This window comes from Sceloporus occidentalis, unplaced genomic scaffold (assembly GCF_023333645.1).
Source record: "Sceloporus occidentalis isolate IW3139 unplaced genomic scaffold, rSceOcc1.0.p SCAF_5, whole genome shotgun sequence".
Lineage (NCBI taxonomy): Eukaryota > Metazoa > Chordata > Lepidosauria > Squamata > Phrynosomatidae > Sceloporus > Sceloporus occidentalis.
Window position 1 is genome coordinate 186,810,260 of NW_028316985.1, and position 13,835 is coordinate 186,824,094.

Consider the following 13,835-nt stretch of genomic DNA (forward strand, 5'->3'; position numbering starts at 1 on the left):
GGTAATGAATCATGCCATGCAAGAACCATGAAAATATCCCTTGACCTGCCTGGTTACCTATTACAGAAACAGTCTTCTCCCCTATTTCCAGACCTTCTATCTCTTAACATATTGGCTGTTTTTCTATTAAATTAATTTTTGTCCTCCTCACTATGATTCTATGATTCAATAAAGATATCACTGCTTGTGGATTTGGGATTTTGCTGCATTTTGCTGCCCAACCAAAACGGCGACCCTGAATACATTTCCCAGGTCCACCCACATGTTCTTCAAAGGCCTCTTCAGCATTCCCTGCTCCTCTCTTCTGCTTAGCAGACCCCAGGAAATCCCACCATCCCTCTGTTGTTGCTGTAAAACATGTTGGTTGTAATGTACATGGGGTCCCAATTTGAAATTTAAAAAGTGAAATACAATCAGATTCAAGCATCCATGGTTTGAAAATATTCCAAAAATATATACATTCTGAAAAGCAAGCCTTGCTTTTGCCATTTTATATAAGGGAACATCATTTTACTATGCTCTTGTATAGAATGGGACTTGAGTATCCATGGGTTTTGTTATTCACAGAGGGTCCTGGAACCAAACCCCAGGAGCGGATATGAAGGGCCCCATACCCGCAGTGTAAGGTTGCTGCTCTCCTGATCCAGGTAGGCGGTCTATCAAGCCCCTATTTACAGAGGCTGGATGGCCATCTGTCAATGGGGATGCTTTGATTGAGATTTCCTGCATGGCAGGATGGGGTTGGACTGGATCAGGGCCCTTCTGGGGTCTCTTCCAACTCTATGATTCTATGTAGAACTAAACATTCCTGGCTCAGTCCTCCATTTAATCCTGCTTTACCAGGCACCAGCAACTGCAAGCAACATCTCATCTCCTATCAATTGGGGCGCAGCATACTGACATTTCCAGCCGCTCCCTCCAACAATCTATGCACACATCTGCTCTGGAAATGCCCTCACAGTTCCTACCCACATAACCCACATTATTTCAACATTTCATTTTGCTTGTCCTCTGACTCGGAAGGGAGGCAGTTGGATGGGAGACTATCCTAGCTACGTCTTGTTGCTGTCTCTCCTGCTGCAGCCGATACCATCATCAAGATTCCTGCTGAACCTAGTTTGGTGTACTATGAAAAGCCCTTTCTTTATAAACATTCCTAAGACCAGTTGGAACAGAAATGTCTTCAAAGAAGGGGACTAGTTTAGCAACCCTAGAAAATGAGTTCTAGGGTTCAGGTGCAGCCACCTAGAAGGCCATGATGCGTTTCATATTCCCACCATGTATGTCTCTGAGGGGAATGGGATGCAAGAGGAGGGACTTCCAGGAAGCCAAGCTGGAGCAGGTTCAGAGAAGGGCAACAAGGATGGCTAACCAGGGCCATTTGAACTGGTTCAAACCGATTTGCAATCCGGTTTAATAGGTAGTGGGAATCAGGCCTATGATTCCCTCAATTAATTGTTTAATTAACATTATATCTAACATTAATTTAATTAACAGTTAAGTGGACATTGGTGACTCCAGGTGAGTGAGGACTACAACTCCCACAATCCCTCACCACTGGCCAAGATGGCAAGGGCTTCTGGGAGTTGAAGTCCCCAGTCTCAACGGGGGCGGAACCATAGCCCACGGCCAGAGTAGTTGGGGGAAGGTATTGAAGGTAACACGCAGGCAGGCAAGTGCCCCGCTCTCTCTCTTCCCTCCCCTACACTTTCACTGCTTCGCTCCGCCCCTGTCTCCGCTGATTGGCCACTCTTGAGGGCAAGGCGGGGCCTTGGCCCTAACGTCACCACGCTTCGCTCCGCCTCGTCCACGCTGATTGGTCATTCTTGAGGATAAGGCATCACCAGGCAGGCCTGGTTGAGCCGTTGCCGTGGCAACGCCTCAAGGCCCAGCGGCCTTCCCGGAGCCTGCCTTTTCCTGGGCCTTTCCTAGCGATCATGGGGAGCCCGAAGGGAGGCCGACGGAGCCGGCGCGGGCGCAACCCCAAGCGCGTCTCTCGCGTGGGCACCACCAGCGCCGTCAGCCTCTCGGGGGACGGACGGAGGCCAGTCGGGGACTGAGCACGGACCGGGAGGGAGGGAGGGAGAGGGACGGCGTCGCCATGGCGACAGGCCTACGAGGAACACGCTTCTCGTCTCGTGTGAAGGCTGCTCCCTCGAGCCCCGCTCCCTCGCCTTTTCAGTTCTCACTTTATCGCTGTTAGCAACACTGGCGATGCTGCTAATCAGATTGGGCCCGATTCACATTAGGATTACACTGTTAATTATGGTTAAGCTTTATTTAAACAGCGCTGTGGATTTACAGACATAGAGTCCATGAAAACAGATCCGAGGCTAAGGCTGCTTGTGGTTCTGCAAAGGCATAGTTAAACTGAAGACATATTAACAGTACTATTATTAATGACAGTTATTACTATTACTCTTCAATAATACTATTTAGAATCATAGGATCCCAGAGTTGGAAGAGGCCCCAAGGAGGGCCCTGATCCAGTCCAAGCCCCTTCCTCTTCTTCTGCCATGCAGGAACTCCCCCTCAAAGCCTCCCCTTAAAGGCAGCCTCCAAGGGAGGAGACTTCGCCATCTCTTCCACTGACCAACATTCACCAGAGACACAAACAATGGAGTCAGTTCCCCAGTTGTAAGCCAAAGATCCAAAGTCATAGAATCCCAGAGATGGATGGAAGCCCCAAGGAATACATGGAACCTGCCAGAGGAGTGTCTTCCACTCTGGAGCCATGGGCCCAAAGGAGGGAGACCAAAAGGGTGAAGGGTCTGGGAACCATGAAGCCCTATGAGGAAAGACTTAGGGAATTGCTGGGGATGTTTAGCCTGGAGAAGAGAAGGTCAAGAGGGGATATGATGAGAGCCCTGTATTTGCCTAAGAGCCTAAGTATTTGAAGGAGGGAGCAAGCTTGTTTTCTACTGTTCCAGAGAATAGGAACCAGAGCAATGGATGCGAAATACAGGAAAAGCGATTCCAGCTCAACATTAGCAGGAGCTTCCTGAGAGTAAGGGTGGTTTAAGGAAGTAGACTTAAGTCTAAGGAAGCTCTGACTCCTTTCTTTACTTAATCTCAAAGGAGATCCCTCTCCATAATGATCCTACAGACTAAGACGGCTATATCTTTGAATTCTGCAACTTAAGAGATCCTTCTTATCAGCAGCCAGCCCTGTTCATGAAACTAGTGGGTTTTTCACTGACTGAATTAACCCACTCTTTCCCCAATGCCACCCACTTTCATTATTGTTATTGTGCGACTAAGTAGTTTCTGACTTAGGGCAACCCTAAGGCAACCCTATCATGGGGCTTTCTTGCATGTTTCTTCAGAGGAGGTTTGCCATGGCCTTCCCTGAGGAGGCTGAGAGAGTGACTCGCCCAAAGTGGGTTCCACAGCTGAACCAGGATTCGAAACCTGTTCTCCAGACTCTTAGTCCAATGTCCAAACCACTGCTTGACGCTTCCACTTTACTGAGCATTGCTGTCTTTTCCAGTGAGTGCTGTCATCTATCTCATGATGTGTCCAAAGTACAACAGCCTCAAGTTAGTCATCCTCGCTTCTCTTGGGAGTTCAGGCTTGGTTTGCTCTCAGGCTAATGTATAGATTTATGTTTATATTGGTAGAGCCCTCCTGCACATTGCATTCCAAATCTTTTTACCTTTTTGCACCATGCTCTCGGTTTAGTTCCATGGCTCTGTTTGGAAAGGGCAGCCGGAATGACTTCACTTGTGCCTTTGTTCTTGTTTAGTTCCTCCAAGTCAATCAGACAGCCTTCGGCAAAGATCAGGTCCAAAGAAATACACTATGCGGCCAGCACTGGACATGTGCGCTGGCTCCAGGTCTGCCTGCAAAAAACCTCAAGTCCGACCCAAGCCGACATTAACGTAAATGTCCCTTTTCTGCATGGTTTCTCTTTGAAGTGGGGTGTGTGTAAGTGGGTGCCTTTTTGCACCCTACCATTCAGTTTCAGTTGAAGACATTATGGATCTTCAAAGGTTAGATCCAGGGTAAGTGCGGTGCAGCTATTGGATCTTAATTTTTGGCCCACACTAGTCCCTCAACCCTGCAGGTTTTTTTTAAATAGGCAGTTTTTCTGCAATTTTGTCCCCAAACCAGGTAGAAAAATGCCCAAATTGCATGAAGATAAGCAAGTACCTCCCTGGCAAATACTTCAGAACCTCATAGCACCTCCAAATACCTTTGCTTTTCTCTGCAGTCCTTCTCAAAATGGCAGCAGGAATTGGTATGGTGTCACTTCCTGCTGCCATTTTGAGAGGGACTGGAAAGGAAAATGGAAGTTTCTGGGTGGGGGGTGCAGCCCATGCAGGGCTGGGGCGAAACTGGCACACTCCCATCGGCTCCTGCTATTGTCATTTATGAGAATGATAGTTCAAAAACCTCTGGAGGGTCACATTTGTTGTTATTTTTCAGCACCAGCATTATACTTCTCTAGTAAATGGAGTGTTGCCTAACTGCTGGATAACTCCATGAGCATAAAGGCACCACTCCGTTTCATCAGGTAGTCTCTTACCCACAGCCTTGTGTACGAAAGAGGTCTTGAGTTGTGCAGGTAAACCTCCTTTGAGAAAATAGATAAATTCCTAGCATGAATTCCTTAACAGAAATTTTAGTAGCAGAGCAGAAATAACATGGAAAGAAATTGGTTTCCTACACTGCCAAAAAAGAAGAGCAGGTCAACCTGTTTCAGCAGACATTTTATCCAAAGCTGAGCATATGCTCATCTGAAACAAAGCAACCAGGTCAGGAAAGCCTTGCAGAAGTGGACAAAAACATTTTGAACTTGCTAGAGACCACCTGAAATCTTTGTTCAAAATGCATCCAGGGATGACCTTTTCTTTCGCCAGGCTGCATTTATCATTTCCATTACAATGGCCACATATATAGATATAAGTTCTTTAATATATTGGAGGGGGCAGATTCATGAGACAGGTTACCTGCTTTCCCCTTTTTTGGCCTATTTTGCTGTTATGCATATTCAGGAAGGGATTCTAGAGGCAGCTGCCACTTACCTTTCCTGTTGTAGGCCGACACACATGGCTACGGTGCTTTGTGATCGCCTGATTAAAGATATCACTGTTTTGTGGGGTTTAGATGTTATTATACTTTACAGGAGGATCAGTTAGGGAAGAATCCTAGCTCAGGTTTTCCTGCATTATGTGCCGCACCCCAACCCTGAAAGTCTGTGTTCCTCCAACCCTCCATCACCATCCTCTCGATGCTGCTGATGTGGATTAAAAGTAAACTTCCCAGCTAGACAGAGGATGAGGAGGAGAGGCAGTGTTTTGATGGGGATAAAAAGACTTTGTAAAACATAGCCGCATTGTGAGAGGCTTTGTCAATTGAGGTGCGCCTGTACAGAGGAAGAATGGCATTCATTGCTCCTCACCGGTGATAAGTGATCTTAATCCCATCAGTCTTCAGACCAGTTTCAGTGGGAGCAGGGCGGAGGCTGAAGTGTGCGGAGGGCCAGGTTTTTTCTTCTGCACACTGTGAATGGCTCTAATCAACAAGCCCTCTTTTCATCCCCTTGTTTTCTTTTCCTTTCCCCCTGCCAGGGCTTCTCTGCCTTGCACACCGCAGCTTTGCGCGCCCGCCTGGACTGCATACAGATGTTGGTTGACAGATACGGTGCCAACGTGAACCTGGCTAGCGTGACTGGCTGGCGGCCCATCCACCTGGTGATAAGCAAGGAGAACGGGGCCATGGGGCTGGAGTGCCTGAAGTTCCTCATCAGCAGAGGGGCCAAAGTCAACGTGTAAGTGCCCAAGGCCCTTCCTGTCACCTTCAGCCGGGGAGGGAATTTTGGCCCTAGAAAAGGGGCCTTAAAACCCACATATATTGGACAAGACATGGATTTACTCATGGGTGCGTGTGTGTGAATTGCCTTATTTCATTCATGTTCTTTATAACTCAGTTTCCTTTATCAAGACAGCCAAAGCATATAGCAAATCTGGATTCATTTCTTAAACCAAACCTAGCAGCATACTGTAATTACAGATCTGAAAGTGACAAAGCAGCTCAATGAGAGTCCTTAACAAAGATCAGGTTTCACCAAACAAATACACACACACACACTAGAAGCAACAAACTCTTGTGGAATACACTGATGTTTGTAAGCAGAGGCTAGATGGTCATCTGCCACAGGGAATGTTTTGATGATGTCTTCCTGCATGGCGGTGGATTGCTCTGGCCCTAAAAAAAATACTCAGTTAGTTACCCAGTGCAAAATGCACTGGGTTAAGTGGGTTGTTCATTGCCCTGCCACCCTGCAAACCGCACCAGGTGCATTTGGGGCCAGTGTGAACGTCAGAGAAATAGCCCAGTTTCACATTGGGTTATTCCCATATTATGAATGGGCCCTATGTCTCACTCTATGGAATACTAGGAATTTGGGGACTGAAGGAAAATTTCATTGGGGGCCAGATTTTTTTTTATTCCTGGGAGGTAATATTGGAGATTTTCAGACAGGGAAAAAGCCCGGACAAAGAGGCATACTCCTGGCAAAGTCACCCAATCGCTCTGAAGATTTTCAGACACACCGCGCTTAATAGTGTGCCGATGCAGAATGGTGTTTTAATTTTAATGATCCTAGTTTCTATTTGAATAGGTTTTTTTATTATATAGTTTTTAGAATTTATTCAGCTTCTGAATTACTGAGAAAATTGATACAACTTGATGTACAATATTACTTATTCCAGTACCTATTGACCCTTGTTCGAGGCATCTCCAAGCTGTATTCCTTTTTGTATTCATATTGTATGCTTGCATTGTTTTTTCTATTGGACATTGTATAATATTGTACTGTATTGTATTGTTTTGTGCAGGTCATTGACCATAACAAATCTTATTTCATTATCCAGAACTTAACCCATGAAGATCCAGGAATGCTCCATTAGCATGGGGAAGCCCCGGGAATGGTTTGTTGCTGGAGCATTCCTGGATCTTCATGGGTTAAGTCCTGGATAAGCGTGACATCATCTGAAAATCTTCAGCAAAATCACACAACTTTGCCAGGAGTATGCCTTTTTCTTCCCCAATTTTCCCCCCGTCTGATAATCTCCATTGTAATTTTGTCCCCCGCCCCAGCTATATTCCTGGCATGCCATTTGCATGTGCATTCATTGCCATAGTTTTCCCATTTAGCACAAGAATTGCAGAGCACAGTCATTATGTAACTCAACAAGTGGAGATTCAGACTGTCCAATCTAGTATCTCAGCCAATGTGTCTTTGTCCCCTGCATAGTGTTCCTTCCATCCTTTAGTTACTACCCCACCAGTTTCAATTTTTGCTTAAGGTTTTCCTTTCTTAATGGTAAGCACTTGGAGCCAGAAGGGATTTACGTCTATAGGACTGCAGACCCCATTGTTCTTGGGGGACAATTAGCTTCTGGACATCTTCTTTCACTCACAAACTAATTGTTTACAATTCACAGTAGGAGAAGCATGTTAGAATAAATTTGTCTCATGGCTTTTTTAAATGAATGTGCTCTGAGTTCAAATTTGCATGAATCACTAAAATCCCAAATGAACACTTTTCAGGCAGAACCAAAGCGGGGTGACTCCACTTCACAAGGCAGCAAGCGAGGGTAGTGAAAAATGTGTCCAGGTTCTGATCGACGCAGGAGCTGACGTCCATGCCAAGGACACAGAGGGGCAGAAGCCCATTGATCTGGCCAGAACGTGGGGCCACAGAGCCTGTGCTAAGTGAGTAGTGCATATCAAGGCATTATGGGTAAGAGACGCTTTAAGGTACGATGGATACAAACTGCCAGCTAGTCCAGCGATATGCTTCAAGCCAGAAGTTGGGTGGTCTCTGTCATGGTTGTGGGTACGCAATCTGTGTAGGCAAACTGTCCATGTGAGACATGTGTCTTTGGTGCAAATAGTCTCTTTCACACTATATAACTGTAGCAGTTTGATACTGTTTTAACTGCTGGCACTGCATCCTGTGGAATCCTAGGTTTGTAGTTTGGCGAAGCTCTTTGCTGGAAAATTCTAAATATCTCATGAAACTATACACATCATAGGATTCCATAGGAGGAGCTGTGATAGTTAAAACAGTATTAAAGTCCTGTAATTGCAAAGTGTGAAAGAGACCTGTGAGCCAGCTATCTCAGAAGACTCGCTGGAAAGATTTTTCTCAGTGACAGCCTGATTTTGGAACAGGCAGAAGCAAGTCCTTGTGGTAATCCTGACTTTAAAATAGAATATGCATAAGACTGATATATTAGAAACATTTGGCCTCTATAAGAACCTCCCTTTCCCATGTCCAAACCTGGAAGCATCCTTTGGAGCCCTGGTGGCACAGTGGTTAAATGCTTGTATTGCAGCCACTCACTCACAAACCACAAACCACAAGGTTGTGAGTTCAAAACCAGCCAGGGAGTCAAGGTCGACTCAACCTTGAATCCTTCCAAGGGCACTAAAATGAGTCCCCAGCTTGTTGGGGGCAGTTAGCTTACACATTGTAAACCGCTTAGGGAATGCTTAAGTGCACTGATAAGCAGTATAGAAATGTACTTGCTATTGCTATTTGGTCAGCCAAGAGCCCCAGGCCACTGTTCTGAGGGCCACTGGAAGGAACTGTTTGGGAAGCTGTGTTTACCTTGGGCAAAGCTTTTGTCTTGCTTGATGAGCACAGGGGAGTCTGTTCACTCATTCAAAGTTGTTCTCTCTGTCCCTGTAGATACCTTGCTAGTGCCATGTGGAAAATAGACAAGGAGAACTATGCGCGGGAGATGTGTAGACTGAATGAAATCAAGGAGGAGTGTGAAATGAGAAGAAAAGAATTCCTCAAAAGAGAACAGGTCAGAAGCTTCAAAAGTTGGCTGAAGGCACGCAAGGCCTTGGTTATTTTGGTTACTAGCACTCCAGCTAGTAACCAACCCCAGCCGCGGTCCACCTGAATAAGCATTTATGCAATGTGAGAGTCCTGCAGACATATTAAAGATGGGTGAAATAGTCTAGGTTTATGTTGGGGATGTTGGATTTGAGGCTGGTCAATGATCTTTTTGGGATTCCTAGAAGCATGGGGGATGACGGGGGAATGAGATCTATGTGTGTAGTCGAAAGTCATTCCATGATGGAATTGAGCCAGAAAGGAAGCAGAGAAAGGTGGTTTTGCTTTCTGCAGGATATCATTGACATCGAAGGCTCCCCTGAACATCCAGTGAGCGACGGTAATCTTTGGCGTGCTCGTGTTGTGGAGCTTCATCTGCTTGTGTGAATGTGTAACTACATTTTCTATCACAAACTGTCTTAAGCATCCAGTGACCTCCTGTTCAGAAAGATGAATCCTGAGTGAAACTTTTCACCTCTCATAAGTGGGATGCACATGCTGGGCAACAATGATATTCCTGAAATATTTGTCATTATGCTCTGGTTGTACACATGGGCACATAAGTGGAAGTGTCCAGCTCTGCATGGCATAGAGTAGGCTTTACTTGGATGAACTGAATCCTTTGATGGACACATTCTGCCCATCCTGTCTGAGTGAACCCACAGACAGGGTGACCCCTAGGCATGCCTGCTTCTGTGGTGCACCTTTTACATCCTTCTCAAGGAGAAGCCGGGGCAGTGCATCCATGTTACGTAAGCTGTCTTAGACTATGGGAGAAGGGGCAGACCTATAACTCTGTCCTTCAGCCTACTTCCCCTAGTTTCAAACTGTATCAACTGTAAAGCTATGCACTAGTTGGGGAAGTCTCGCACCTTGTAACTGAAGATGGCTTAACAGATTTCACACACATAGATACATTGAAATTCATTAAAATCAATTAACATGTAGTAAAAATCAAATGATCTTTAGATGCGCATCTCTTGGGTTTCCTTAAGTAAACGTATGATCATAGGCTTGGAGCTCCAGCTATTACAGAACAAGCACATTCTCTATAATCTCTGTTTCATAGTCTCCCAGGTCTTACTGATGGAGTTTTGGACCATCGGTGTTTCATATTCTGTCCAAGCATCAGTGAGATATAATCAAATAATGCTTCATGTTCCAAGTAGTGCCATTTTTGGTAATTGTGCTATTGTGATTCTATCAGTGGCAATTTTATTCAGATGCTTTGTCCTGTATGGACAGCTCAGTTCCTTGCCCAGGTGGATTAACTCCACTGCAGTATCTGAGGCTGCAGGTCAGTGTCCAACCTACCAGTTTTGGGTAAGGTACTGGAATGTGTGGTGGCTTCCCAACTCCAGAAGTTTCTGGATGAAATGGACTATCTAAATCCATTTCAGTCTAGCTTTAGGCCTGGATATGGAACAGAGACAGACTTGGTTGCCTTGGTGGATGGCCTACACAGGAAACTGGACAGGGGAGTGTATTCCTGTTAGTTCTGTTGGACCTCTTAGCAGCTTTTCATACCATCAACCGTGGTATCCTTCTCAGCCGCCTCTCTGGGATGGGACCTGGAGGTACTGTTTTGCAGTGGCTCCATTCCTTCCTGGAGGGGTGAACCCAGAAGGTGGTGCTGTGCTATTCAACGTATACATGAAACCACTGGGAGAGTTTTGGGTTGCGGTGCCATCAATATGCAGATGACAGTCAGCTCTACTACTCCTTTCTACCTCAATCCGAGAAGGATGTCCTGGTCCTAAACCAGTGTCTGTAATCAGTAATGAACTGGTTCAGGGCAAACAAGTTGAAACTTAATCCAGACAAGACATAGGTGCTCCTGGTCAGTCAGAAGGCAGATCAGGCAATAGGGATCCAGCCTTTTGTAGATGGGGTTACACTTCCCTTGAAGATGCAGGTTCATAGCTTGGGGGTACTCCTGGACTCAGCTATGAACCTTGAGGCCCAGGTCTCTGCAGCGACCAGGAGTGCTTTTGCACATTTAAAACTTGTGTGCCAACTGCACCCGTTCCTTGAGAAGCTGGATTTGGCCGCAGTGGTACATGCCTTGGTTACATCCCGTTTGGACTACTGCAACATGCTGTGTTTGGGGCTGCCTTTGAAGAGTGTTCAGAAACTTGATCTGGTCCAAAGACTGGCTGTTGTTAACTGGGGCAGGTTACAGAGACCACACAATTCCCTTGTTGAAAGAGCTCCACTGGCTGCCAGTTTGTTTCCTGTGACAATTCAAAGTGCTGGTTATGACCTTCAAAGCCCTTTATGGCTCAGGTCCAGGCTATTTGGCAGACCGTATCTTCCTCTATGAGCCGGCCTGGGCTCTGAGATCCTCAGGGGAGGCCCTTCTCTCTGCCCCACACCCTTCACAAGCATGGCTGGTGGGGACACGAGAGAGGCCTTTTCTATGGATGTCCCTAGACTCGGGAACTCCCTGCCCAGGGAATGGACCCCAAGGCCTTGATGGCTAAGACCTTCCTCCTCAGACAGGCCTTTCAAATAGGGGTTTTAAAAGAACAGGCTGGGTGTTTTATTCTTTTGAATGTTTTTTTATGCACTTGTATCCTTTTAAATATATTTTACACTTTTATATGCAATCTGTTTTTAATATTGTAATAATTTAATTCTGTTTTCATCTAACACTTTTCTGTGTTTTTAATTGTATTGTTCTTTTAATGTTGTGAGGAGCTCTGGGTCCCAATTCTGGGAAAAGAACAGGATATAAATATAATAATAATAATAATAATAATCATCATCATCATCATCATCATGATGTAACTGTCACCCCTCTACTGTTTGGTAGATTGGTCTTACTAGACCTAAGATGATAAATTATTTATTCCTCAATTCTGATAGGTAGGTACTGGCTTCTTTTCCAGAGAGCTAAGCAGAAAAAAGTCAATGTCTGGCAGATTCTGGTGATCAGACACTCAAATGCACTCCCTTCCCAGCTCCTCTGTTTCTGTTGCAGATGGAGGTGGATTTCTGTAACATCGCAGCATTTGAAGAGTGGCTGGCCAATAAGCATTTGCCTCGTCCTTCCAGTCGCATTGCAACCTTTCTGGAAAAGAGGCATCCGTCCGTGACTCTCCAGAAGTTTTGCAAGGGAATGGCCAGCCCAATCATTTCGGTCACTGCATTGGTCCCAAGCAAAGCCCCCCCCTTGCTACAGAAGGACCAGAGACAACGGCTGTGGAACCCCAGCACAAACCTCTCCTCCGAGCCAATCACGCGCATCTCCCGGTCCAGCACTGTCCGGTTGGGGGTCGACCCAGAGAAGATTGTGGATCCAGACTTCACCTCCTTCGTCTCCCTCTTCAAGAATGCCTCTGGAGAGATGGAGATCCAGATTGATGGTGTGGGCAAGTTCCCCTACGTGCCCAACTTGCCCTTTGAGGACATGGAGAAGAGCCTGTACCCGCAAAGCTGGCCCCCCCGTATGGAGGTCCCAAAGGATTTCCGTCCCACAAACATCTACAGCCTGAAGCACAAGCGCCTCCCAGGCCCTGAACATAAGTGGACCGACCAGATGGCCATGAGCTTACGGCAGACATTTGACCCTGCCTTTGTGGACAGGCTGAAGGCCCACTTCTCTACTTATGGAGACCCCAAAGTCCTCTCTCCAAGGCTAGATTCTGGCTGTGCCGGGGGTAAAGATACCTTCCCTTCCTCCTCTCCTTCCCCTTCCTCTTCCTCCTCCTCCTCCTCCTCTCTTTTGAGCAAAATCAGCAGCCGTCAGGACTAACTCACTCTTTCCCGTGTTTCCAGGCTGTGTTCCAAATGACTTGGACTTATTTTGTTTGTCTTCATTTTAAAAAGACATGCCTGCCCCAAATGCATGGGTATAGAAGAATGGCAGAGATCATCCATCAAGTAACTTGAGGGGTATTAATTTGTTGGGCAGGGCATTTTCCATCACTCAGGCTGTGAGAACATAAAGAACCAGAAGGAGCATTAAACCAGCTGAGTATGCGGCCATTTATAAAATCTTGTGTCATCACTCAATGTCTGACAAAGGTTCAAAGGTTTGAACACCCAACATGAGGCGTTCAGATATTCAGTTTTGCATGGAATATGGTGGTGTGCATATTCAGAATTTTGGAGAGGGAGAATTCTTGGAGCTATTGGAGATCACTTATGCAGTCAGTTGCATTGAAACAACCAGCCTGCAACTGTTTTTTGAGTTGTGATGTGTTTGGGTAGCCATGTCATTACTCTGGAATAGAGAACAGGACCTGCAACTCTCCCCTTGTGACCTTTTGCAAACACTCACCAAAAGAATGAGCCCACGGTTCTTGTTGGTGTGACCAGGTGAGGGCATCTCAGGATGAGCAACAAGGATCCCAAACACATTGCAGAAATAATCCAGTTTGAGGCCGCTTTAATTTCCCTGGCTCAGGGCTAGGGAATCCTAGGAGCTGTAGTTTATTGTGACACCAGAGCTCTCTGACAGAGAAGGCTAAATGTCTCACAAAGCTACCATTCCCAGGATTCCCTAGCCCTGAGCCAGGGCAGTTAAAGCGGTCTCAAACCGGATTATTTCTAAAGTGTGTTTTGGACCAAGGATGGAAAGAGAGATAGAGAACAAAACATAAGGAAATGTTGAGAGGGTCAGGCATGTTCATGATATCACTCCAAATATCTTAAGGGCTATCACAGAAAGGAGGGGGCAGACCTCTTCTCTACCTTCCCCGAGGGTAAACCCAGGTCTAACCATGTGTGAGAGTGAAGGTCAGCCAGTGGGCAAAGACCTCATCTGCAAGGGCAGAGGTTCACTGGAGGGCCTTATAGATGCCTATCATAGTGTTTCCAGCTACAGGAAAATAGCTGGATGCGTCCCTGCTAATCCTCCTGCTCCCCGACAACATAGAAATGAGGGCTGATCTGCTTACAAGGTGGGTTTGGCAGAAGGCAACAGCAGGCATAGCTAAGGAGACATAGCTACATGATAGATGCCTGCCTCCCA

General features: G+C 46.2%; 1 protein-coding gene across 2 annotated transcripts; it reads left to right on the forward strand.

Moving 5' to 3' along the window:
* The first annotated feature begins 1,824 nt into the window (after positions 1–1,824).
* On the forward strand, positions 1,825–13,239 carry ANKRD53 (ankyrin repeat domain 53). Of its 2 annotated transcripts, none has more exons than XM_089526437.1 (6): positions 1,825–2,044; positions 3,746–3,881; positions 5,574–5,773; positions 7,558–7,722; positions 8,705–8,825; positions 11,841–13,239. In XM_089526437.1, the coding sequence occupies exons 1-6, from the start codon at positions 1,938–1,940 to the stop codon at positions 12,612–12,614; spliced, it is 1,503 nt and encodes a 500-aa protein (XP_089382563.1). In that variant the 5' UTR covers positions 1,825–1,937; the 3' UTR covers positions 12,615–13,239. The 2 variants fall into 2 exon arrangements, with proteins under 2 accessions (XP_089382563.1, XP_089382564.1); XM_089526438.1 differs by lacking the exon at positions 1,825–2,044 and adding an exon at positions 2,080–3,539.
* The last annotated feature ends 596 nt before the right edge of the window (positions 13,240–13,835 follow it).

Bases quoted from the DNA above. Each gene is read 5' to 3' on its own strand.
- ANKRD53 (XM_089526437.1), top strand. From the start codon at position 1,938: ATGGGGAGCCCGAAGGGAGGCCGACGGAGCCGGCGCGGGCGCAACCCC. The intron at 3,882-5,573 runs GTAAATGTCCCT...TCCCCCTGCCAG, and splicing joins CGACCCAAGCCGACATTAAC to GGCTTCTCTGCCTTGCACAC. The intron at 5,774-7,557 runs GTAAGTGCCCAA...AACACTTTTCAG, and splicing joins AGAGGGGCCAAAGTCAACGT to GCAGAACCAAAGCGGGGTGA.